The 23,678-nt window shown below is 37.0% G+C and overlaps 3 protein-coding genes across 6 annotated transcripts; all 3 read left to right on the top strand.

Moving 5' to 3' along the window:
- The first annotated feature begins 1,639 nt into the window (after positions 1-1,639).
- On the top strand, positions 1,640-11,170 carry SS3 (starch synthase 3). The gene is made up of 16 exons (XM_021438607.2): positions 1,640-2,185; positions 2,655-2,721; positions 2,809-4,146; positions 4,600-4,814; positions 5,058-5,328; positions 5,901-6,076; positions 6,498-6,605; positions 7,082-7,191; positions 7,292-7,397; positions 7,654-7,824; positions 8,553-8,681; positions 9,149-9,331; positions 9,659-9,790; positions 9,918-10,029; positions 10,323-10,446; positions 10,663-11,170. The coding sequence occupies exons 1-16, from the start codon at positions 2,066-2,068 to the stop codon at positions 10,793-10,795; spliced, it is 3,495 nt and encodes a 1,164-aa protein (XP_021294282.1). The 5' UTR covers positions 1,640-2,065; the 3' UTR covers positions 10,796-11,170.
- Positions 11,171-12,680: 1,510 nt separating this feature from the next.
- Positions 12,681-15,426, top strand: LOC110424569 (protein S40-6-like). Of its 3 annotated transcripts, XM_021439163.1 has the most exons (4): positions 12,681-13,143; positions 13,329-13,516; positions 13,773-14,280; positions 15,183-15,426. In XM_021439163.1, the coding sequence occupies exons 3-4, from the start codon at positions 13,782-13,784 to the stop codon at positions 15,386-15,388; spliced, it is 705 nt and encodes a 234-aa protein (XP_021294838.1). In that variant the 5' UTR covers positions 12,681-13,143; positions 13,329-13,516; positions 13,773-13,781; the 3' UTR covers positions 15,389-15,426. The 3 variants fall into 3 exon arrangements, with proteins under 3 accessions (XP_021294838.1, XP_021294839.1, XP_089640927.1); XM_021439164.1 differs by lacking the exon at positions 15,183-15,426 and having other exon boundaries at positions 13,773-14,835; XM_089784801.1 differs by lacking the exons at positions 12,681-13,143; positions 13,329-13,516 and having other exon boundaries at positions 13,634-14,280.
- Positions 15,427-17,064: 1,638 nt separating this feature from the next.
- Positions 17,065-21,941, top strand: LOC110423852 (Galactosyltransferase family protein). 2 transcript variants are annotated; one of them, XM_021438253.2, is made up of 11 exons: positions 17,065-17,387; positions 18,263-18,347; positions 18,595-18,656; positions 18,749-18,960; positions 19,071-19,134; positions 19,363-19,435; positions 19,574-19,694; positions 20,338-20,425; positions 20,515-20,640; positions 20,882-20,991; positions 21,378-21,941. In XM_021438253.2, the coding sequence occupies exons 1-11, from the start codon at positions 17,278-17,280 to the stop codon at positions 21,548-21,550; spliced, it is 1,224 nt and encodes a 407-aa protein (XP_021293928.1). In that variant the 5' UTR covers positions 17,065-17,277; the 3' UTR covers positions 21,551-21,941. The 2 variants fall into 2 exon arrangements, with proteins under 2 accessions (XP_021293928.1, XP_021293929.1); XM_021438254.2 differs by lacking the exon at positions 17,065-17,387 and adding an exon at positions 17,450-17,740.
- The last annotated feature ends 1,737 nt before the right edge of the window (positions 21,942-23,678 follow it).

Below are 23,678 nucleotides of genomic sequence, written 5' to 3'. Positions count from 1 at the left end.
GCATGTTGTTGGCCTTGAATTCTAATCTTAGTTCCTAACGCAAGGTATTCCAGTCATGCCATTATCAATGTGTACAACTACATCTGATGTTTTCGTTCAGATATTGGGGGATCCAAGTTTAACTTCTGCTGCAATTTAGCTACCTATCGTTAGCCATTTGAATGATACTGCAGTTTGCAGGCAAAAGCAACAAAAAGCACAGAATCCTGAATAAAGCCCTGATGCCAACTAGTTAGAGCTAGCCATATTGAATCTCTTTGACCACCTAGCCTTTCTGCTTCTGCCCTATATCATAAGCAAAGCTCGTTCCTACTGAATGTCGTCCCAGGTTGGTAAGGAACATGGGAGTAGGTCCAACCCATGTAAATTAGTTGTATGAACAAACAATTAAGGAGAACATGTGCTAAACTCTGCCAACAAACAAGGCAAGGTACACCCACTTTTGTTCTGTTTAAAAGCAACAATACATTAATTTTCGCATATACAAAAAAGAAAAAAAAAGGGTTTAATAAAGATAAGTCACATGTTGTTCTTGGGTTTGCTAAGCTTTCAAATTCACCAGGGAAAACTTTGGCAGATGGAAACTTTAATCAGACTAAAGTTATTGCAAATTATATATGATGGGGAACTGCTAAGAAAGAGAAATTCAGTATTGAACTTATAAACAATGTAAGGGCTATATGCTGGATGGTTAGAATAAAGTACAGCCATTGAGATGCTTTTATTCTTTGGATATGCTACTGCAAATTTCGGGAATTGATGAACCTAGGAGAATCCTTCTTGATTCATAACTTGTTGCTGTAATCTACCAACATAATAATAGTTTATCCTATATAAGCAAAATGGAATGAAATAAATAGCTGACCAGATATGGAGGCTTAATTCCTGGATTAATATATTGGAAAATCTTACTAGTTTGCAAAATTATCTTAACAGCCTTGACTTAAACTCCAAGGATATGTACAATTCTAAACAGCCAAAAAGTTTCAACAACTTTTGGAGAAAAGTGATAATAATCTGGTGTCAAGTAGATTTCTATCTTCTCACCAAGAGAGAGAGAGAGAGCTGCTTTACCTTTATTAGCATATGAAGTATGATTTTATGAATAAATTCAGACCCATTGGTATAAAAATTCAGAAAGGATCTCAATTTCACATTGATTGAATTGTTGTTTGTGCATGACAATGGAGATTCTTTCCATATATTACGGTAACAAATCAAAAGCCCTCATGATTAAGCCTTTTTCCCCCTACCAAGAAAAAAAGTTAACCTATGGAAAACCAATAATTGAAATCTATAACCTTTTAATCTATTCATCCACAGAAATGAACCATATTTTGGGTTCTTTTCACTCATCGTATATCTTCAAGTTTCATACGGAGATTTTTTTGCTATAACCTCATCTGTAATTCCTTCAGGTCTGAAGTGAAGAACATAGCAAAAGATGACAAACTAAACAACAATAATAGTGGACTTAATGCTAATAAACTATGCCCCAAAGATGTCCCCACATGGCATCTTCCAATTTGATGTGTCAATTGTAAGTTGATTCCATTCTACGGCCCTTCTTCCTTCATCTCACCCCTTCACGGGCTGACAGCCTCTAAAAAGCCTATTTATTACTTCCAAAATCAGAAAAATCTTCACCAATATACTACTACATCAAGGGCTGCTCTACTCTGCAGGCAAGCATTTCAAAACACCCATTTTCAACTCATATTCCACCGTAGGATCAACCAACAATCCTAGACCAACAGTTATCACGCTGTTAAACATTTTTGATATTTTAGATTGCAGAACATCCTAAAATTGTAGTCCTCTATGGCTGAGATTCTACGGCTCTTTTGATTTTGCTGTTGTCAGCCAGGAGTCACTTCCATCTCCTCTGCATGTTTATGTATAATTTAAAAGTTTGGATTTTTATATATTTTTTTGGAATATTAAATTCATGATGTTCACAGTCCTAGAGGGAGCATCAAGTTCCAGAATGAATCAATAACTATAGATTTCAGTGCAGCAAAGCTTAAACTACAAACATTCTCTCTGCTATTCTGACAACACAGACATGGAAGTGTCTTTGCAAGTACAAAGACCATTGAGTTACAAAGCTGTGTTTAACCACACAAATGGCCGCTTCAAGATCAAACCTTTCCTGGGTTCCTTCCCTTTTGCGAGAACCACACTGGTAAACTCACCTTTTTTTTTTTTCTTTTTGGCTGTTGGGTATTCAGTATTCTTGTTCTTGTTCTTGTTCTTGTTCTTGTTCTTGTTTGATTTTGAGCAAAAAATTTTGGTTTTTAAGTTTATCTTGATTGAAAGATTCGTGGGTTTTCTTTTCTTAATTGAAATGATAAGTATTACTCATTATTTGTCATTTGCTTCTGTGTTCAGTTCGTCGGGTTATCAATGGCATGTTCTTTTTTCATTTTTTGTTTCATATAAAAATCATGTCTTTCCATTGTTTTCAGCTGAGTATTTTATTTTCATTTTAGAATTTTCCGTGAAAATCTCATTTCTCCTTCATAGTAAGACTTGCTCTGGCAGTATTATGTCTGTTTGTCGGATTACTCTGAGTACATAATTTCAAGTGGAATTGTTTTGGGATCGCTTTTACCTCATATATGGTTGTTCTAATTTTGATGTATTGGTTTCAGTTTACTCCATGGCGTAGCGAATGCCCGGCCAGCAGGCTTTCACATAGAGTTACTTCTAGTGCAGCTGGTGAGTTTCTACTGATGTGCTATGGTTTCTAACGTTTTTGATAACCAATCTTTGATGTGTTTTAAAAAAATATGGAACTTTCTGTAGATTTTTCAAAGAGGAGACAAAGAAGATCGTCTACTCCAAGTTCTAAAGGTCCGGCTCCAAAGGGTTTCACCCCGAAAACACAAGTGGGAACGAGCACCCAGAAGAGGGATCTAAAGAATAATGGTGAGAAAGAGGATTCAAGCATTCCCACATCGAGTGAGTCTACAGTGCTTGACAAGACAGAAATTGAATCAAACATTGCTTTTGAGGAAGAATCGACCATTGAGCTTTATCAGAAGAATAGGATAGATGAAGCTGAAACGGAAGAGCCAAAAGAGGATACACCATCAATGGGCAAAGAGTTATCTGTTGGCAAAAGCAACCAGAATGTGGAAAATGGAAGAAGTATAGGTAAGATTCTTGAAGATGTTGCAGAGTTACAGAAGAAAGAAATGACTTTGAAAAGTGATACTGTGAGTACTGCAAGATATGTATCCTCTGAAGGAAAGCATTTGGATGGTACAAAAACTGATGAAACTGTTACTATCAAGGATGAAAGTGTTGAGTCTGATGAAAAAACAATTGAAGATACTCTAAAACTGAAGTTGGAGATGGAAGCAAATTTACGAAAACAGGAAATTGAGGGGCTTGCTGAGGAAACCTTCTCGAGGGGGAACAAAGTTTTTGTCTATCCTCAGAGTATAAAACCTGATGAAGACATAGAAGTGTTCTTCAATAGGAGTTTCTCCACTTTGATTAACGAGTCAGATATTCTGATCATGGGAGCCTTCAATGACTGGCGATGGAGATCTTTCACTGTAAGGTTGAAAAAGACCCATCTCAATGGGGATTGGTGGTCTTGTCAAATTCATGTTCCCAAGGAAGCTTACAAGATGGATTTTGTGTTCTTTAATGGGCTGAATTTTTATGACAATAATGATAAAAAAGATTTCTGCATACCTGTGGAGGGTGGAATGGATGTGCTTTCATTTGAAGATTTCTTGCTTGAGGAGAAGCGAAGGGAATTAGAGAAACTTGCAAAAGAGCGGGCTGAGAAGGAAAGGCAAGAAGAAGAGAAGAAAAGAATAGAAGCAGAGAAGGCAGCCAGTGAGGCAGACAGAGCACAAGCAAGGGTGGAGACTGAAAGGAGGCGAGAATTATTTCAACAATTAATGAAAAAGGCTGCAAGCTCAGTTGATAACATTTGGTTCATAGAGCCTAAAGAATTCAAGGGGGAGGGCAAGGTCAAGTTACATTATAACAAAAGTTCAGGCCCTCTTGCTCATGCAAATGAGCTTTGGATTCATGGGGGGCATAATAATTGGAATGATGGATTAACAATTATTGAAAAGCTTGTCAGATCGGAAAGAGAGGGTGGTGACTGGTGGTATGCCGAAGGTATGTGGATGATATTAAAGGTGATATCCTGTGGGTCTAAACTTTTTAATCTGCCAAAATTTGATCCCCATATTTGCTGTACTTCATTCTGGATCCACTTTCCGGATACTTATCAAAATGCTATGAAATGTTTCTTAATATACGAGATCTTTGATATTTAATCTTTGGTGAGTAAACTGATTGTTATGGCCGTAAAAATGCTTGCTTGATTACATGGAAACTTTTGTTTGTATTGAATTACATACAGGAATTAATAATACATGCTGCTTCTGACTTGGGTTTTTTTAATGTCCTTGATTTGGCTGGGTAGAGAACCATTTTATTCCTTTTGAAATGCAGTTAATTTCTGAGTCATCTAATTGGACTTGCTGCGTGGTTGATTGAAATAATGCTTTGCAATTAGAGGGCCATTTCTGTGGTGTGTCATATGATTGTGATGGAATTTTTCTACAGTTGTTATACCTGATCGAGCCGTTGTGCTGGATTGGGTCTTTGCTGATGGACCACCTAAGAGTGCCATTATGTATGATAACAATAATTATGAAGATTTCCATGCTATTGTCCCAAAAAGCATTCCTGAAGAGCTGTACTGGGTTGAGGAAGAACACCAGATGTTTAGGAAGCTTCAAGAGGAGAGGAAACTAAGAGAGGAGGCCATACGTGCCAAGGTCAGTTTCCATGAAATTATATTCTGAATGATTACAGTCAATTTCTGCATAATAGGACACAGTAAAGATTCAAATATCATTCTTACCTTCTTCCTTTGAATCCATTAAATATTTAATTTTCATGACTGATATTATTTTCTTGTGTTCCAGACTTCCAGTAGAAATAAAAGATAAAAAAGTTTTTTGTTCATTCATCTCAGTTGTATTTACCGATTTCTTTTTCTTATTCTTCTCTTTTCATAGGCTGAAAAAGGGGCACGTATGAAAGCTGAAATGAAGGAAAGAACTTTGAAGAGATTTCTGCTTTCTCAAAAGCATATAGTTTATACTGAGCCTCTTGATGTTCACGCAGGAAGCATTGTGACAGTTTTTTACAATCCTGCTAATACAGTTCTTAATGGAAAACCTGAAGTATGGTTCAGATGTTCATTTAATCGTTGGACTCACCGAATGGGTCCATTACCACCTCAGAGAATGTTGCCTGTGGCTAATGGTTCTCATGTGAAAGCCACTGGTAAATTCACTCAACCTTCTGGGCATTTTGAGTTATATGGGATCTGTTTGCATTTTCAGATATAGCTTTTTCTACTTAACATGGAGACTAAAGCTTTTCCTTATCTCCTTCACTGCACCTCGTCTTTGTCACAAGAGTTAAACCACACGGTTTGTGTATGTTTTCTGGTTTTGACATTTCATCTATCAGTATCCTTTTCTGGTCCACTTTAGTGAATAAAAGACTGTACTGCTTCTTGGATCTGCTGTTTGCATTCACCATTCAATCATCTTCCGCCTGCTGGCCCCCCTCCCCCTGAGAGCACTTTAAGTCCAAGAGTAGAAATGCGAATTACAGATCCAGATATCTCCTTGCTAATAACTTATATGCCTATGTTTTAGTCATATATTACTGATCAATTGTTGCTTTATATTGTCTCATTAAGTGACATGTGGCATTCTTTTTTATTTTTGGCTTTTACTGTATTATATCTTTGTATTACTGTTGCATTATTGGTGTGCCTGCACTTTAGAGGTCTTTTATTTTTTCTACTTTTGGAATCACAGACTTACTAACGTTATGTGTCATTGCAGTCAAGGTTCCGTTAGATGCATACATGATGGACTTTGTATTCTCTGAGAGGGAAGATGGTGGAATTTTTGACAACAAAGGTGGTATGGATTACCACATACCTGTTTTTGGAGGAATTGTGAATGAGCCACCAATGCACATTGTGCATATTGCTGTTGAGATGGCCCCCATTGCAAAGGTAACTTTTGGACAATAAGAGAGTTGACACTTTAAAAACCTTTTCATTGCACTGATTTATATCAAGGTTTTTCTAGTTTTTATATGCTTATGAGCCCGGTCAAATTCTTTCTTTTAATGAAGAGAAAATTCTTTAAGCCAGAAAAGGGCCAGATGGACATGTCTTTGCCTTATGAAAAGTGTTTTGGAAATTAGAGAGTTGAGGAAAGAGGATGCTTAACCTCACACTGAATTGGGCAGCACAGACATTTGGTCTCTTGGCCTGATATAAGTCATATAACTGAATTTTTTTAGAGTGTTTCACATGACTGAGTTTTGTAGAGTATTACTCTCCAGTTTTTGGTTATATATGTAGTAAACACCCAAAAGATTTTCTTGTTTTCTGTCTTCTTCTTAGTTGCTTCCTTTTTATAACTTTGCAGGTTGGAGGCCTTGGTGATGTTGTTACTAGTCTCTCTCGTGCTGTCCAAGATTTAAGCCACAACGTGGACATCATTCTTCCGAAGTATGACTGCTTGAACTTTAGCCATGTAAGCCTCATTGCTGTCACTTTAGCCAGATTTATCATCTTGATTGTTTTCACTAGAGATATAGTCTCCATGTCCTTAAATTATGGACTTTACTGGTTTTAATTCTTGCTTGCTCGGCATGCTGTTGTAAGCTTGCATGTGGTGTTAGCTTATCTTGGATGAGGTGGCAGAAGTGCATGTTTCTTTTAATAAGATTTTAATGCAAAATGTCGCATAAACCTTTCTTGTTGGGTTTTCTTGAAAACTAAAGTTTCACACATGGCTTACCTGCCCTTGTCCTTATTTGGGCTATTCCTGATGAATAATTTTGTGGATGCTACTTGAAAAATGTTTATTATCACATAATTCTGCTATTCACTGTCATTCATTTGTATCTTACTACTCAAAAATGAAAAAAACAATCATTTCTCTTTCCATTTTTATCAAACTTGTAGGTTTAATAATTTCAAATTTGTCAAATGGATGTTTTACGATAGGTGAAGGACCTTCATTACCAAAGAAGCTATTCTTGGGGTGGCACTGAAATTAAAGTTTGGTTTGGTAAAGTGGAAGGCCTTTCAGTTTATTTTCTGGAGCCAACAAATGGGTAATTTCATACTCCTGATGCACCTTTAAGCAACAAAAATGTTTCCCTCAGTTAAACAAATTATAATTATGAGAATCCTTTGGTGTATTGTTTCTTGCAGATTCTTTTCGACAGGTTGTGTATATGGTTCCAGAAATGATGCAGAGAGGTTTGGTTTCTTTTGTCATGCCGCTCTTGAGTTTCTACACCAAGGTGGATTTCACCCTGTAAGTTTATGATTCAACTTATTGTTCTAGCTTAAATTTTTAAGTGCACATGCTTGGCAGTATATCAAGCAAATAACTTACATGCTTGGTGGCATTATTTTTTCTAGCAATTGCAAAATGCACTGTTTTGCTGTTCAGCACTAAAGTCCTTACAATTCCTTTATAGAAGAATATTATGGGTGCACCACTCTCTTCAAAGATTTACTTGCATATGTGGCCCAAGATAACCGTTTTAAGTGTACTTAACCCTTGGCAGGATATCATCCATTGCCACGATTGGTCGAGTGCCCCCGTTGCATGGCTGTTTAAGGACCATTACATGCATTATGGTCTTGGAAAAGCTCAGGTTGTCTTCACCATACATAACCTCGAATTTGGAGCACACTTCATTGCGAAAGCTATGGCATACACAGACAAGGCTACAACTGTATGTAGCTAAAATTTCCTTTGTAGTTAATGTAGTTTACTTAATATAGAGTCTCTGTTTCAATTTTTGAACTTCAAAAGCAGTGTGTTGCTTTTCTTGTGGTATTTTCTAATATTTGTTTAGTCAAACTGCTAAGGATTTTCTCTTTTCATAATCTCTGCTAATAAGTTTTACTTCCTAAATATCTATGTTTTCCAGCTCTATACATGTATATGTACTTAAATATAGTGCATTTATGATTCAGCTACGCATTTTTTTTATAATATTTTGGTTCTTTTGGTGACAATACTTTCTCTTTATGCAATGGAAATATTTCAAAGAGATATATTGTGCTCAATTTAGGACCATATCCTTGGGGTACCTCCGTACCATTAGGATTCGGCTTTTTCCATTTGCATTTAAAGAGATATAATTAACTCCTAGGTGGTTCAGAAATTTAATCTCTGGAAAAAAAGATCATAGGATTTACTATCCTCTTTGAATTTGAAATTCTTTATGTAAACATAACTGTTTAGATGCTTGAGTATAATTTACTAGACTCAGAATATACTGAGCAAGTGATACATCTGTAACCGTCTCTGATGCATTCAATCCTGTGAAATTAGAATATTCTATTTTAATTAATCTTAATGTCGTGCTATGGTAAGTAATGCAAGATATTTAGTGGTCTTTTATACTTCATAGTTACTGTGATGGTGTCTGAGTTACTGCTTATTCATATTATGCAGGTATCGCACACGTACTCAAAGGAGGTTGCTGGAAATCCTGCAGTCGCTCCTCATCTCTACAAGTTTCATGGAATCTTAAATGGAATTGACTTAGATATTTGGGATCCCTATAATGATAAGTTCATTCCTGTAAGTAGATATACCTTTATTTAGTAAATGTTGTATCTATGAGCTTGTCCTCAACCCTTAAATGAAAAAAAAGAAGCAACTGTTATGCATCTGTTGAATTTTTTCCTAGATTAATATTTAAATACAGGAGACCTTCCTCTTCCTTCTATTTTCTATTGCGAAATTTCTACCTCTCTTCTTTCCCTCTTCATTCCTTTAACAGCTTTAAAGCTTGAAGTTGCTGTTTAAAAATGTTTTTTGTTGAATGTGCTGATCTGCTCCCTTGATCATATAACATGCAATAACTACTGTTACCTCCATGATTGGGACTTAAATGGGTCACAATTTTCTGGATGCAATATTCTAAATCAACTTTAGCAATTAATACTCTCTAAAAGGACGAGTGTAAATAGGCCTCTAGTGCATTTCCTTTTTGTCCTATTTTTGCTAGTGAAGTTGTTCTTGATGTCTGATGCTTATTGTTTCAGGTATCTTACACTTCGGAAAATGTTGTTGAAGGCAAAGGAGCTGCCAAGGAAGCCTTGCAGCAAAGGCTTGGTTTGAAAAAAGCTGATCTTCCTTTGGTTGGAATTATTACTCGGTTAACTCACCAGAAAGGAATCCATCTAATCAAGCATGCCATTTGGCGCACCTTAGAACACAACGGACAGGTTAATTTCCTCTCTCCCCCCCTCCCCCTCCCCATTTCACCATCATCTGTATGAGCTCATAAATAATCACACACTATGAGGTCTACATCAATATAGGCTTCTCAGTAGTGACTTAGATGTGATATTCACCAAGAATCCTGGCAATCTTACAATACTACAGGACTTTAACTTGATCATTCTCTTTCTAGTGCATATCACAGTTAACAAATCATGTTACCTGATAAGTTTGGAATGAATGTATAAACAAGGAAGTTTAGTGTCTCTTGTGGACGTCCTTGATTGTGTATTTCTACTTAATGCATCTTAAAAATGGAGTTTTTGTGGCAGGTTGTATTGCTTGGCTCAGCTCCCGATCCTCGCATCCAAAATGATTTTGTGAATTTGGCCAATCAGCTGCATTCATCTCATGCGGATCGTGCTCGTCTTTGTTTGACCTATGATGAGCCTCTTTCTCACTTGGTGTGCACTCTCAAAGTTTATTTTGTCTAGTATTATTCTTCGAGGCGCATACTTACATTTTGCTTCTGCAATATGATCATAGCAGTTCTCATCCGAACTTTCTTATTTTGATTTATATATTTTACAGATATATGCTGGTGCTGATTTCATTCTAGTCCCCTCAATATTTGAGCCTTGTGGACTGACGCAAATGACAGCAATGAGATATGGTTCCATACCTGTTGTTCGTAAAACAGGAGGTGCATACTTACCTTAAGTCTGTAGTTTTGATACCTCTGAACAATATTCTTCTGTGTCTTGATTACTGAGATGGGTTGATATGTAAATGATCGCTCGATGCGATGCATGGAATGGTACAGGCATTACGAATGACATCTAGATTTCTCTTATGTTTACAAATTGCATCTGATGGTCATTGAATTTATTGTTTTTCTTAAATGGAGATGCTATTTTATATGAATTTTATTGAGCTTCGGTTCTTAGACCCTCTCAAAGTGTGCTGACACTGTGTTTCGATTACTTTTTCTTTAAGGACTTTATGACACTGTATTTGATGTTGACCATGACAAAGATAGAGCAGACTCACAAGGTCTTGAACCCAACGGATTTAATTTCGATGGAGCTGATGGTGGTGCAGTTGATTATGCCCTCAATAGGTGAGTTTATTTCTCAGCCCTGAAGGTAGTAAATGCATTGGTACCTCTATTATTAGTTAGTTTCCTAGTTTCCTTATTCAGCTTCACATATTAGGAAACACACATAGGAGGACATATCATTTGCTGCATTTGCACTCAATTCCTACTGTTCTTGCTCTGTCCTATCTTTCGAATATGTTGATTAGAGTTGTATTTATTCACTCATCGATGTTTCAGGGCAATCTCTGCTTGGTACAATGGTCGGGAATGGTTTTACTCGTTGTGCAAGAGGGTGATGGAGCAAGACTGGTCTTGGAACCGGCCTGCGCTTGATTACATGGAGCTTTACCATGCAGCAAGGAAAAACTAAACGAAAAGAAGCCAGTTAAGCAAAGATGCAAATCAGTTCCATCCCATAGCTTGTAGAGTTTAGTGATACCCAATCCTAGTGGTTTTTCCCTTTCAAAAGCTCATTTCTCTGCCTTGGTTTTAGATCTGAAAATCTTTCATCCATTTTTGTGTAGCACAAAGCAATAGGCTATCTTCAAAAACGAAAAAAAAAAAGGTGTACCATTCTCAAGAGGAACAAATTCTTTGACTGTTTTTGATTCATGTCTATGAAATAAAAGAAAAATAATGTGAAATGTAGAAAGCACAGAGATGGTTGTATTAAGCCTTGGAAGATGGTAAGACAGAAATATAAAACCATTGTCAGCTGGAGTTTGAGCTGATGTTAGCAGTTCAATTATGGAATCAGACGGTAACTAAATAAAATCGCAGGGTTCATTGCGTGCGAGTTTAAGAGCTGCTCTAATCTTCTTTTCTGTCGCTTCCAACGTACATCACGATAAGTTGATGCAAATAATTAGCTGAATACGAGCTTTTTCTGCAAATCAGAAAAGAAGAAAAGGGAAGAAATTGGGTCAACTGATATCATTTCATACACTTAAAGAGCTTATTGCAAATTACATTTTCTGGAAACTGTATCATCTTAATTTGCTTGACATCAAACTGTATCATCTTGATGATGCAAATGCAGATGCCAAAAAGGGTTCCTAATTGGGATGTTTGCATCTTCCCATGCTGACCACCAAAGTTGCCTCAGCTTTGGGAGGCATGGAAAGGACCAACACCTAAATAGAAAATGATGGTTTTTATGACTGACCTCTGAAAGATGGTGGTGGACAAGGAGTAGGAATTTTATTGGAGAATTTGCACTAATCTCCTTTAAAAGGGAAAAGCAGGATGATGTACTGAAAGAAGTGCTTTGCAATTTGCAGGGTGCTCATCTTATCAATCTTTATATCAAATTTGGCCTTTTTTTTTTAACTGCTAGCAATGGGGTTCTTTTGTACAATGATTAGAAAGCTTAGCTTTTCCTAACTTGATCCTTGTTCATCCAAATTTCTTCTTAGGAATTACGTGAAATTGATTTGATTAGTGGACATGATCACATGATAAAAATTCTAAATTGTCGGAAAATAGATAAAACAAACAAAAAGTGAAACTGTGGCTGTAGTTTAGTGGTAAGAATTCCACGTTGTGGGCGTGGAGACCTGGGCTTGAATCCCAGCAGCCACACTGCGCCCGTTTTTGCTGCATGTCAGTATTTTCTACTTCCTCTGTTGGTTCTAAACATGGCTTGGAAGAACATTGTTCAACTTTTCCAAGTGATTTTTATTGCTGAAAATCTTTCTTCCTGCCATCCTTTTTATCACTCGCCAGACCTCTTTAATTATCTTATTTGACGCCAACTTCATGGGAGGGATTGACTTTGGCTTTACTGTTGATAAGGATTTTCTATGTCGATTTAATGATCAGATACATACTCCCACTTGTTCAAGTGATGATCAAATCATGCAGAGAAATAAAAAAGAACTGGAATAAGAAAGAGTTGACCCCCATCTCTTTACTCTTTGGTCATTATCCAACAGAGCTTTCATGATTTCAATTTGAGAAGACCCTTCACCGCCTTTCACCACCCCAACCTCTCACTCTCCATTTACCATTTGCTGAAATCCCAAAGACCCAGGAAGCATTGAAGAATGAACGTAATCATGATGGATAGATAGCGTTGGAAAAGTTTCAGTCACAGTTAAATTTATGATCATGGTATGTCATTCATCCATGACATACTAAAAGATCACCAAAGCAAAGTCACCCCACACCACAGTTATCCATGCACCATCGTCCAACCAAAGCTTTTACTGCTTTAAGCACCCTCTCCTAGGCAACGCCTTGAAAAAGTTCTCTGCCTCACATTTCCATACGTTCACACTTTCACATTGCCTTCTATTTTTATCTTCCTCTGCTAACGCCGAATGAGCTGAGTTGCTGCTGTGAGTTGGGGATAAGGTTACGGAAATCAGTGAAGTTGGTCAGTCCAATCCTTCTCTTCCACCTTTCCCAATCAGAGGCCAGTCTTTTCAGTGATGGCAAAGATATAGTCATTTTTTATATTTGAAAGTTGGTTAAAAAAAAAAAGGGTTTACTCCTGTAGACTCTTCAATGCAACACACAGTGTGTATAAAAGCAATAAACCCCAGATGAAGAAATCTCTCGACTCTCAAAACTGACTAAGTTTCCGTAGGAGGTAAATATGCTCTGATAGGACTTGGTTCCTGGATTTGCTCAATGCCTCAATACCCTCCTCTTTACCACGTTTCTGTGGGTGCCAACTGCCAAAGCCAAACCCACCTTTGCAGAAACCATTTGGAGGTAAGTTAAAGAATGGTGGCAACTAAAGACAGTAGAAGTAGGGAGTGGTATTTTTTTTTTTCATCATTTTAGCAATTTTTTTGGTTCTAAATTTTCGAAGTAGGAATAAAGAGTTGGGGGAAAATAAGAAGTGATCCCCATTAATTAACATCTGTTTTTGTTGTCTTTTTCCTCTGCTGTTGCAGGGTACTATTTTGAGGGGGTCTTGAAATCTGTGATCTTCTTTGGAGCTATTCAGACACAGAGGGGAGAAAGGGGTGTTTTGCTTCTCTTCTATTGTCCTGGTTGGCGTTTGGGGTTAAGCAAAGTACCCATTTGTGATATCTTTGAAAAACGCTTTGGTTCTTTTGGAGGGTATTGAAACAAAGGCAAGGTAGATTCCTGATATTGTTCTCTTACATCTTTCTCCTTTTTTGTTCCCAAGAAATGAGCTCAGATTTATCTAATTAAAAACAACACAAAACATCATGAACTAAATATAATAAAAATAAGCATTTGTTTTTCTCTTGTATTTATACTGAAAGGAACCATTCTGGTTTATGCTCAAAGTCTCTACCTTTCTCCAAAGGTATTGACTTTCACAGTCAAAGAAAGGTTGAATCTTTTTCCTTTTTTTTTTCTTTTGCTAGAGCAAAGTCATGGCAGATTGGCATAGTATCATGAGCAATAACACTGGTGGTTGCAGTCGGAGATCAATGAGAGATGAAGATTTTGATGAAGAAGAAGTCTGGTCTTGTGTGAAGGAGAAGGAAGATTCGAGTTCCACACCAAGGAAACCTAGGGAGTCCTCAAGTTCTTCCTCTGCATGGCGCCTTCCAAGCGCACCAAGAATGATCCGAAGAGTTGGCAACTCAGCAAGCCATGAAAACAAGGTGGCTCAGCAATCATCAGCTCCAGTGAACATCCCTGATTGGTCCGAGATATATGGCAAGCATGCAAATATGGAATCATCAAGAAACGGGTCATGGGTTGATAATGGGGGTGGCATGGTTTATGGTGATGGAGATTATGGTGGTTGTGGGGAGGATTATGAAGATGATGATTTGGTCCCTCCACATGAATGGCTAGCTAGAAAGCTTGCAAGGAGTCAAATTTCTTCTTCCTCCGTTTGTGAAGGGATGGGAAGGACGCTTAAAGGTAGAGATCTCAGCAAAGTGAGGAATGCAGTTTTGACAAAAACAGGTTTCCTCGAGTAATGGGACTGTACCATCATCAGTTCAACATCCAAATCATCATCTTCATTGCATATTACACAACCCCATCATATTATGCCATCACCAGTCATCATCAGCAGCAGCAGCAACCACCATGATCATCATCATGTTCATCTTCATTTGTTCTTTGGGTCCCATATGTTACCTTTCTGCTTTTATGAACTTTTGCTCATGTTATGTTGTAGCATGTCATGAACTTGGAACTAGAAAACAGAGTCGTAAAACAAGTCGGAGCTGCCTTTTTGTTCCAAAGAAGTGAAGGAAAAAGGAAAAAAACAGTTTGGCAGCCTCTGAGATTTTGTCTGGTAGTGGAGTAGGATGTGTTTTGGGTATAGTTGGAGTCCTCCTTTAACAGCAAAGAGAATTAGTTAATCATCATTTCTAACTCTTCTTTTGGCTGCTCTTTCATTTATCATCAAATTTTAAATCATTACAGTTGTTCTTATTCTCTATGATTCAAGTAGTAATTGAGTCAATAATTCTCTCCCTTTCATGAACCTGTTACTTTTCCTTTCCTGAACTGTTTCTCTATTACCCACCACACGTTGGGTGCTTGAGGCTATACTTTCCTTTCTCACCAGTCTTTAACTGCTGCTGTACTGCGTCATGATTTATCTTCAAGGTTTTTACAGCATAATGTGTATGAATTTTCCCTGTCTTTGGCAGTGCTTTGCTGCAAAAGATAAAAAGCAGGGAAAAAGCAATGGTGGTTTAATCTCAAATGAATCCCGAGCATTGCCACTTACTGTAATTCTCAATTCTTTCTTTATGTTATTCATCATTAACTCTTCACTCACTCCCTTGTTCTTCTTGCTTCAACCCCAGAGTTTATGTTTCCTTCAGAAAAAGATGGAAAGAAAAATCTAAAAGTGATGCAATGGCATAAGGTCATTGAGATGCATCGGCAGCACACGGTTCCACTTCCATCAGAATCAAGAGAGGGGCCACCACTATACAAAAAGGTTGGAGAAGAGAATCGTCTTGCTGCTCCTGGTTGGACAGATTCTCGATCATCTAGTATCTCTATCTAGAACAAAACCCACATTTTGATTCAAAGATCGTACTCTTGCATCTCCACAACTTGGTCTTTTGGCTTCTACCCTTTTGCCGACAGGAATCCAATGAGTTTCTTTTCTACCCTCAAAAATTCTCCCACTAGTTTCACTACGTGGTACTTTCTTACCAGCCCTTTATCTCAATTGTTCAGAGGACCACTCCCAACTCTTTTCTCTGCTTGCCATCATCCCCACAAAGGGTGTCATAAGCCATAAGTGGTTCTCCCATTCAAATGGACAGAAAAAAACAATAATCTGGTTCTAACTTGCGATGCATATTTGATTTATTCCTTTGAACTTGTTGCATTCGTTTCAGTTTGCTCTCATTTGTTTCTGATGTTGTCCTGTCATCCTTTACTGTGACGCCATCCATTTGTTGTTAATTCATCATGACAAAACCATTTTTGTCAAATGGAGATTTAATCACTTAGAAAGACGCCATGGCTGGCTGCCACTATCATAACTACTCCCACCTTTTTTAACTTTCAAATTAATCCATTGATGGAAAACCAGAAGATATTGCTTCTTTTATGATGATTTGACTGTGATATAAGTGCGTATCAGGAATCAATTTCTCCTTCTTCACAGACTCATTAACTGAGGGCATTGGGTTATTAATAGTAATATTAAGTAAAAGGGTGAATCCTCCATTTAATGGCAGGCCATATACCCATCTTTCTTTTCTATATTCTACACAGCAATGGAGGAAACTAGGATTGCTGGACACTTGCCCCTGTCACCTAAACTTTTTACATACAAGGAAAAGAACCTCCAGGTTTAACATTACATTGACTGCGTAACCTAATCTAATTAAAGCATATTATTACAACTCGGTTAGGAGCAGAGCCTTTTTCCATTTCCATACCTTGCAGCAACTCTCACTCAACCCCCTCCCAACTCATTTCACCGCCATTTTTTCTTTAGTTGATAACTGAATATTTTAATATCGTACGTTTTATTATAGAACTAATAACTCTTCTGGGTATTATTATGAGTTACATGACTATTTATATCCTGGTCTTCTTCCATGGATGAGCATATTAGCTAGCTGTCACTTCTTAAAAAAAAAACGATAAACTTCACACACATGTTGCAGTAATAAATTCTGTTTGCAAAGGATTATATGGTTAATTTTTTTAATAAAAATAATAACATATCTTTAAATAATAATTTTATCGAATGAAATTAACAGCGTAATCCTTTCTCGAAACAGTAGGAAAAACGAAAACATATGATACTATGTGATTAAATCAGATTTAAATTCACAAGTTAAATATCAAACTAAATGAGAGCCTCTCAAGTTTCATCACTACAAACGCAAGAAAGTACTAATGAGAAACCCCCGACCGACAGCAAGTCCAAATTCAGCTCATGGGTTGTTGAGGCCTTGAGGGCCTTGGCCCCAAGGTAAATATTTTGGTCAAACGCATATTGAATGAGTGTGCCACCAAAAACCATAAAACAAAGAGCAAAGCCAAGACAAAACAACCTGTTACAGCTCAAAGTGAAAAGAAACTGTAAGACTACTAAGGAGTCAGTAGAAACATAAAAAAATAAAAAAGACATTTACAGCGATGGCCGTTTGTTGAAGTGGACGGTTTTGTAATTTGGAAGTATTAAGAGGGCAGGTTAGAGTGTCTGTTTTCCCATTGTACATCTCTCTCTCTCTCTCTCTCTTCTCTTTGAGGTGGGGGAGAGAGAGAAAGGAACAGAGTGTGTCATCAAAAACTACGCCTTTAAACTGTTGAAGTCTTGTCCTTTCTAAATCTGTTTCTGGGTGTTTTGCCCTTTCCTTCCAAATTTCCATCTTTGTATAAAACTTTGTATTCTTTGAGGGAGAAAACAGTGACTTTGTTAGGACCACAATGTCTGTGAAGAGTAGGGGAGAGCTTGCTGCTAAGCATGTTTTATCAAGGAACTTGGCTCTCTTGCTTTGTTTTGCTAGCTTCTGTGCAGGGATGTTCTTCACCAATAGGTATTTTGGTAGTCTGGGACTCTGTTTTCCGTTTTTAGTTGCTTTGCCTGATTAATTAATGCATTTTGGTCAATTTGGTATCAGTGAATTTTGAGAATTTGGTAAGATCTCGTGAAAGAAGTTTAAGGAGGTACTTTGATGAACATGCTTGTAAATTTTGGTAATCATGGTGTGTGAATGTTGGATTATCCAAAACTAAGATCGTTTAGACTTTGTTTTATTTTTTACAATAAATAATTCCGGAGCAACTACTGTTAAGCTAATTATTTGAATTGCATAACTTCCAGGAATCGTGGCTTTATTGGATTTAAACTATGTGCAGGTTTCTCTCAGTTGTTCTTAATCCGGGCAGGGTAGTACTGCATTTGGGCTATTTTAATTCCTTTGCAACTTTTTCTCTTTATACTGTAATTTTATCTCAACCACCCTTTTGGAAAGGGGAAAGCTGTAGTTCAGTGCTGAAGTTGGTAGCTGTGACTTATCCTTTAAATTGCCTGTAGAGCTTTGAGTAGTGCTAGAGGAAAGTCGTAATGGTCTAAAGATCAGTATTTACATGTAGGAGATTGTCGCAGGGGAAGTGGGGAACAAACTTTTAGATTTTACCTGTCTTGTTGTTTTGATAAAATGAAAAAGTCAAAATCTTTGCCTAAACAAAGTTATCTAGATTGATAGAGATGTTAGATGATATTTATACCTCTATTAAAAAGAATCTGTTACCATATGGTAGGCTATTTTTTATTGTTTCTATTAATCTTCTTTTGTTAATGTTTCGGAAAACTCAGACATCTAAAGATTACAGTTTTTTCAAGTTTAATTTTTCCATGGCTTACTTATAGCATATGGAGATCAATTTTAATTATGAAATACTGAATCAGGATGTGGATGCTGCCTGATGCCAAAGGCATTCCGAGGACATCTATAATCGGGGTTGAACAATCTCTGAACTGTGATCAAAAAATTGTGAGTGTTTTTTGTCACACATTTGTTCCGGTCTTACTTATCAACATGCTTGAGCTCTGAGAGGATACTTGTTGGCATGAAAGAAACAAAGGCTTGGTGTTCGTTTTAGCAGACTAGCAATTTTTACTCTAATGGCTTGTGGTGGCCTTGTCTTAACTATTCTCTTCAGTTTAGTGCTAAATTTGCTATCTGGATTTATTTCCTGCTAACTGATTGTTTGTACTATTCATTCTTTTGTCGAACTTAGAAGTCCTTAAACAATGAAGCCAATAGCTCTGGAGGCATTTCAGGGTCCCAACATTCTATTCAGTAAGCAAGCTGATGGTTGTTAAATCTGGATTAGGGGTATGTACCCTCATGTGGCCTTAAATGTGTAGCTTATTGCTGTACGTCAAATGCAGGACTCTGGATAGATCCATTTCAGATTTGGAGATGAAAATAGTGGCTGCTAGGGCAGAGCGTGAGACAATTATGAAAGACCCTATGATATCAGAAGACTTGAAGAATGTTAAATCAACTTTAAAAAGAAAATATTTTATGGTCATAGGGATCAATACAGCTTTTAGTAGCCGTAAGCGGAGAGATTCAGTGCGTGTGACTTGGATGCCTCAAGGTGCATTAACTGTTTTCATAGAAGTCTTTATCTTTATAATTCTTTATTTTTGTTTCCATTGATCTTCCTCTTGATGTATGTTAAATGGATTCTTGTTATAAATGTCCCAGCTGAGAAGCGAAAAAAATTGGAGGAAGAGAAAGGCATCATTATTCGCTTTGTTATAGGTCACAGGTAATTTCCACCTTTTCTGCCCAAAATTATCTGATCTTTCTAAATACATTGTCTGTTTGCTTTCTCCAGCTATTGCATATGAAAGTTTTTTTGCCTAACATTGCCAATTAATTTGAGTCTGTTTTATCTCCACAAAAACTGCTCATTTCAATGATTCTTTAACAAAGAAATCACGTGTTGTAAACTAGGGAATAGAACACTGAATTAATTGATTGGCCTTTTCTCCAGTTCAACATCAGGTGGTATTCTTGATAAAGCCATTGAAGCCGAGGAAAAGGTGCACGGAGACTTTTTGAGATTGGTAATACTTCTATTCTGTTCTTTCTGTTGTTATTAGTACTTACTTGTATCCTGTAGTCTTGATGTTTTTGTAAATGTGAATAGACCATAGAAAAATATGTAACAGGCCCTTATTTCTGTTTTTTCATAATAAAAACAGCAACACATTGAGGGCTACCTGGAGTTGTCAGCCAAGACAAAAGCTTATTTTGCCACTGCTGTTTCCTTGTGGGATGCGGAATTTTATGTCAAAGTTGATGATGATGTTCATGTAAATCTAGGTAAAACAAAACTTTGTTCTCTCATTTTGCATGTGTACAAATCTTAGTAGATAATGTAATTCCTTTGTTAGTATGCCTTAATTTCTTATTTAGAATGAGATAAAGTTACTATCCAAGTTCTATGCTGAGTACCTATAGACTTTTTGAAGGAATATGATCATGATCATAGTTTTATATGTTCTCCAAAATTAATGCTTAATGAAGGAAAAGGACTGTAGATACTCAAGAAATATGTACAATAAAAAAAACTAAGAGCCTTTTACTTGTATCTGTTCATGAGAAAACTAAAAGTGAAACATGTTAACATTGAAATGCTTAGAAACCGAAGTTGAAATAAGGAAATGTGGTTCCAAAGATGACCATGAGATAAACTTGAGGCAACTGGCAAGTTTACCCTAACTCCCTGGAACTGAAATAATGACTAATGTTATCAAATTGCAAAGTTCCAGTAAGCAGTACTGTTGGTTGGTGCCACAAGGAAAATGCATTGACAATTGTGTAGTAATTCAGTGACTGAATTTAGTTGATCAACATCGTTTTCCAATCAGTGTTACTAGATATACAATAAATCACATAGTTACTTTCTTGAATAAAATAATTTCACTCCTGTCTTATTGATTATATATGCTTTAATACATTGCAGCAACACTTGGTTCAACTTTAGCTGGACATAGTAATAAACCTCGAGTTTATATCGGCTGCATGAAGTCTGGTCCTGTTCTTGCTCGAAAGTAAGCAGAATTTCTTTGGTTTCTAAATTAGCTGATATTAAGATATTGGTAATATTTGGTTGTTCTTATATATCCTCTTTATTTAATAGGGGAGTGAAATACCATGAACCTGAGTACTGGAAATTTGGTGAAGTGGGAAACAAATATTTTCGACATGCTACAGGGCAACTGTATGCTATATCAAAAGATTTGGCCACTTACATATCAATAAATCAGTGAGTTTCTACTTGTCTTTTCCCAATGGTTTAATTTCAAGCCTGTTCCCATTGATGAGTTGATGTGTGCACTTAAACTAACAGGAAGCCTGTCTATCCAGTTACTGAACTAGCTGCTAGAACAAAGAGGCAGTTGCATGTGTCAAGCTCTAGAATCATGGACTTGCACATGTTCAATCCAAAAGTTTATGTCAAAAGTTTGTTATTGCCCCTAGTGGTAATAATTATGCTTTATTTTCAGGAATGTACTGCATAAATATGCTAATGAAGATGTTTCATTGGGATCTTGGTTTATCGGTTTAGATGTGGAGCATGTTGATGATAGGAGACTCTGCTGTGGTACTCCACCAGGTAACTCTTACAATACTATGTCTCAAAATATTTTCCCTTTCTCTGCAAAAAGGAAGGGTATGGGGGCTTTGCTTTTCTTGGATACGTGTTCTAGTTTAGGCAGAATGTAGTTTTGGGCAAATAGATGTCATAATGAGAAGTTCGATGACTGAACATGTAAATCTGATCTATGACATCACTATTCCAGTCTCCAGGGTCGAGAATTATTGTTAATATTGTTTAATGAATCCCTGATCAACAAGTTTGAGTTGTGAATTTATCAGAGGACAGTTTTTGGTATTGGGATAACAGCAGCTGTGTGTGTGTAATGTTGTTTGTGTTTGGATTTAGCTGTGTTTTCTTGTTCATGTAATATTGTAGAACTGACCTAACCTTTTTTCTTGCAGATTGTGAATGGAAAGCTCAAGCTGGTAACATCTGTGTCGCTTCTTTTGACTGGAGGTGCAGCGGGATTTGCAGGTCTGTAGAGAGGATCATGGAAGTTCATGAACGTTGTGGTGAGGACAAGAATGCTTTATGGAGCACAAACTTTGTGCAAACAACGAGCAGTTCTTTCTAACTGAGGAAAGATATATACAAAGGGAGCAGGCATAGGGATGCTTTTTGTTTCCCTTCATTTTTTTCCCTTTCCCACACTCATATTGCACTCATATTTCATGGGTGTAAAGAATGTGTAATATATAGTAGAAACATACTATAGTAATCGAAGAGAGGCACCTTCCTGCCGGGGACCCCTCTACTTCATCAGAGGATGCCAACCCCCCAACTGCAGTAAGAAAGAACATTGAAGACAAAACTGCCTCAACCACATTCTTTGAAAATGGTGGGAGGGCTGCATTACAAGTTCTCTGCCATGGTGATATGAGATCCATGATAGTAGTAGTAATTTTTGTTGGCATCATTTTGCTGCCTCACTCAATAAAATCAATATATTACACATTTATCTTCAAGACTTCTCTCTCCTTCATTCCATGAGAAAGGCACAGTGGCATCACAGTTTTGTATCAGCATATTGCATTCATACCTATGAAATCAAAAGATTGGCAGATAAACTAAACCACTGATGAATCTCTAAGCATAAAGACGTGACTCCTTCAAGCTATAATGGGTTTAGTTTTCTTACCCGATTAAAGCAATTGTCATTATAAAAATGTATAACCCACTTTTTCGTGCTTGTAGTGCTGCACTGATGATACACCTAACAAAGCTAAAGTGAACAAAGAAATCCCACAGGCAACCCTCCATTCACTCCGCTGCAAGCGTGTTTGTGTTTAAGATTAATTATATCCTTCACCTTTCCCATGAGGATGTTTTCTGTAAGCCACAAAGCCAAATAACATGTTTTTCTGGCTTTCCTGATTCTGCCATGGAATATGCTCCGGTACTGGCCAAGTTTGTTTTCCCTGTTGCTCTTATTTTATGCTCAAAATAGGAAACTGTTTCACTCACTTTGCGCGCTTTAACTGCAACAATTTACATCAATTAACAAACCTGATGAGAAGCCAATAATATAAAAATGGCTATGGTAGGGAACTTTTTCCTTTCTATTTACAAGTTCCTTCTTTCAGAAAGTATATATGTATATATACACTCGTTGCTTTGTGTTTCCTTACAGTTGCCTAAATCATTTATAGGTCCCAAAAATCATGCCTCTGATTAAGAAAAACCTGATGAAGAAAACTATTGTTACGCTTGCGTAAGTTACCAGATGCTGCAATCCAAGCTTCCTATATCAAAGAAACTCTACAAAATACATGCTGCACATTTGGATTTTGATCTTTCTTAGTGTGGCACGATGGAAACAACATTATGTGAATCTTCAAGGTGTGTTAGAGTGAATCGTTGAAACTTTAGTCAGGCTTGTTGCAGATGTAAATCATTTCCCTACGAGTTGAGATTTTCTTTATATCAGTAGATACTATATATATCTCTCAAAAGTGAGCCTAAACTTATAATTATATACCCTTTTGATCCTAGTTTTGAATTAATTTTGCCCTTGATTTACAATACCAAAAACTTGCATGCATCCTCAGCATTAGATGTCCTCAGCCTGGCTGCAGCAGCGAACCTGCAGGTCACACTGCATGAGCATCAGGTTGCTAGTTTCATTTATGGCTAATCTTGGACCATTTCTATATGATTCCTACACCATTTTACATTGTCTTTAAATTGTGTGATTCAAATGAAGAAAACCCTTTTAAGTAAATACACAGATGGATGCGTCGATGGCTGTTGGAAATGGTCACCCCCATGGCAGGAAACGAAAGTGCAGGCATATCAGGATATCCAAATTGTTTTTGTATCTTTACAAAAAGATGTATCTGGAGGTGTGTGTGTGTTATAAAGAAGGCCTTTCATAAGGAGATAGAATCCTGTCAACTACCCATATCAATTTTGTCAAAAAAGTTGTGGACCTTTACGTACAAGTAACTGATTCATATAAAAATTCAATTTCATATATTTATTGAATCTATCTTCACCTACCACACAAAAAAGTTTCTCTGGATTCAACAAATGGTGTCATTGCCTTTTGGGCAGCAAGAAATATGGAAAACAGGAGCCACTAAAAAAATAAAAGAAAAGTTAAGTAAAAAAGATCATCCCAATAATTTTGACATGGTCTTTTGTCTGTTTACAACCAGGTTTGGTGGAATTTCCCTGCATGAAAAGTTGACCTTTGAGGTTTG

Source organism: Theobroma umbraticum, unplaced genomic scaffold (assembly GCF_002168275.2).
Source record: "Theobroma umbraticum cultivar Fairchild unplaced genomic scaffold, ASM216827v3 scaffold_204.0, whole genome shotgun sequence".
NCBI classification, from domain to species: Eukaryota; Viridiplantae; Streptophyta; class Magnoliopsida; order Malvales; family Malvaceae; genus Theobroma; species Theobroma umbraticum.
The sequence above is the reverse complement of the archived record's forward strand: the minus strand, read 5'-3'. Positions and strand labels throughout refer to the sequence as shown.

Coding starts and splice junctions, on each gene's coding strand:
- SS3 (XM_021438607.2), top strand. CDS start 2,066: ATGGAAGTGTCTTTGCAAGTACAAAGACCATTGAGTTACAAAGCTGTG. Junction 7,192..7,291: donor TTTCTGGAGCCAACAAATGG/GTAATTTCATAC, acceptor TGTTTCTTGCAG/ATTCTTTTCGACAGGTTGTG. Junction 9,791..9,917: donor ATGAGCCTCTTTCTCACTTG/GTGTGCACTCTC, acceptor TATATTTTACAG/ATATATGCTGGTGCTGATTT.
- LOC110424569 (XM_021439163.1), top strand. CDS start 13,782: ATGGCAGATTGGCATAGTATCATGAGCAATAACACTGGTGGTTGCAGT. Junction 14,281..15,182: donor GATGGGAAGGACGCTTAAAG/GTAGAGATCTCA, acceptor CTTCAACCCCAG/AGTTTATGTTTCCTTCAGAA.
- LOC110423852 (XM_021438253.2), top strand. CDS start 17,278: ATGTCTGTGAAGAGTAGGGGAGAGCTTGCTGCTAAGCATGTTTTATCA. Junction 19,436..19,573: donor ACGGAGACTTTTTGAGATTG/GTAATACTTCTA, acceptor TAATAAAAACAG/CAACACATTGAGGGCTACCT. Junction 20,426..20,514: donor GGTCCTGTTCTTGCTCGAAA/GTAAGCAGAATT, acceptor TTTATTTAATAG/GGGAGTGAAATACCATGAAC.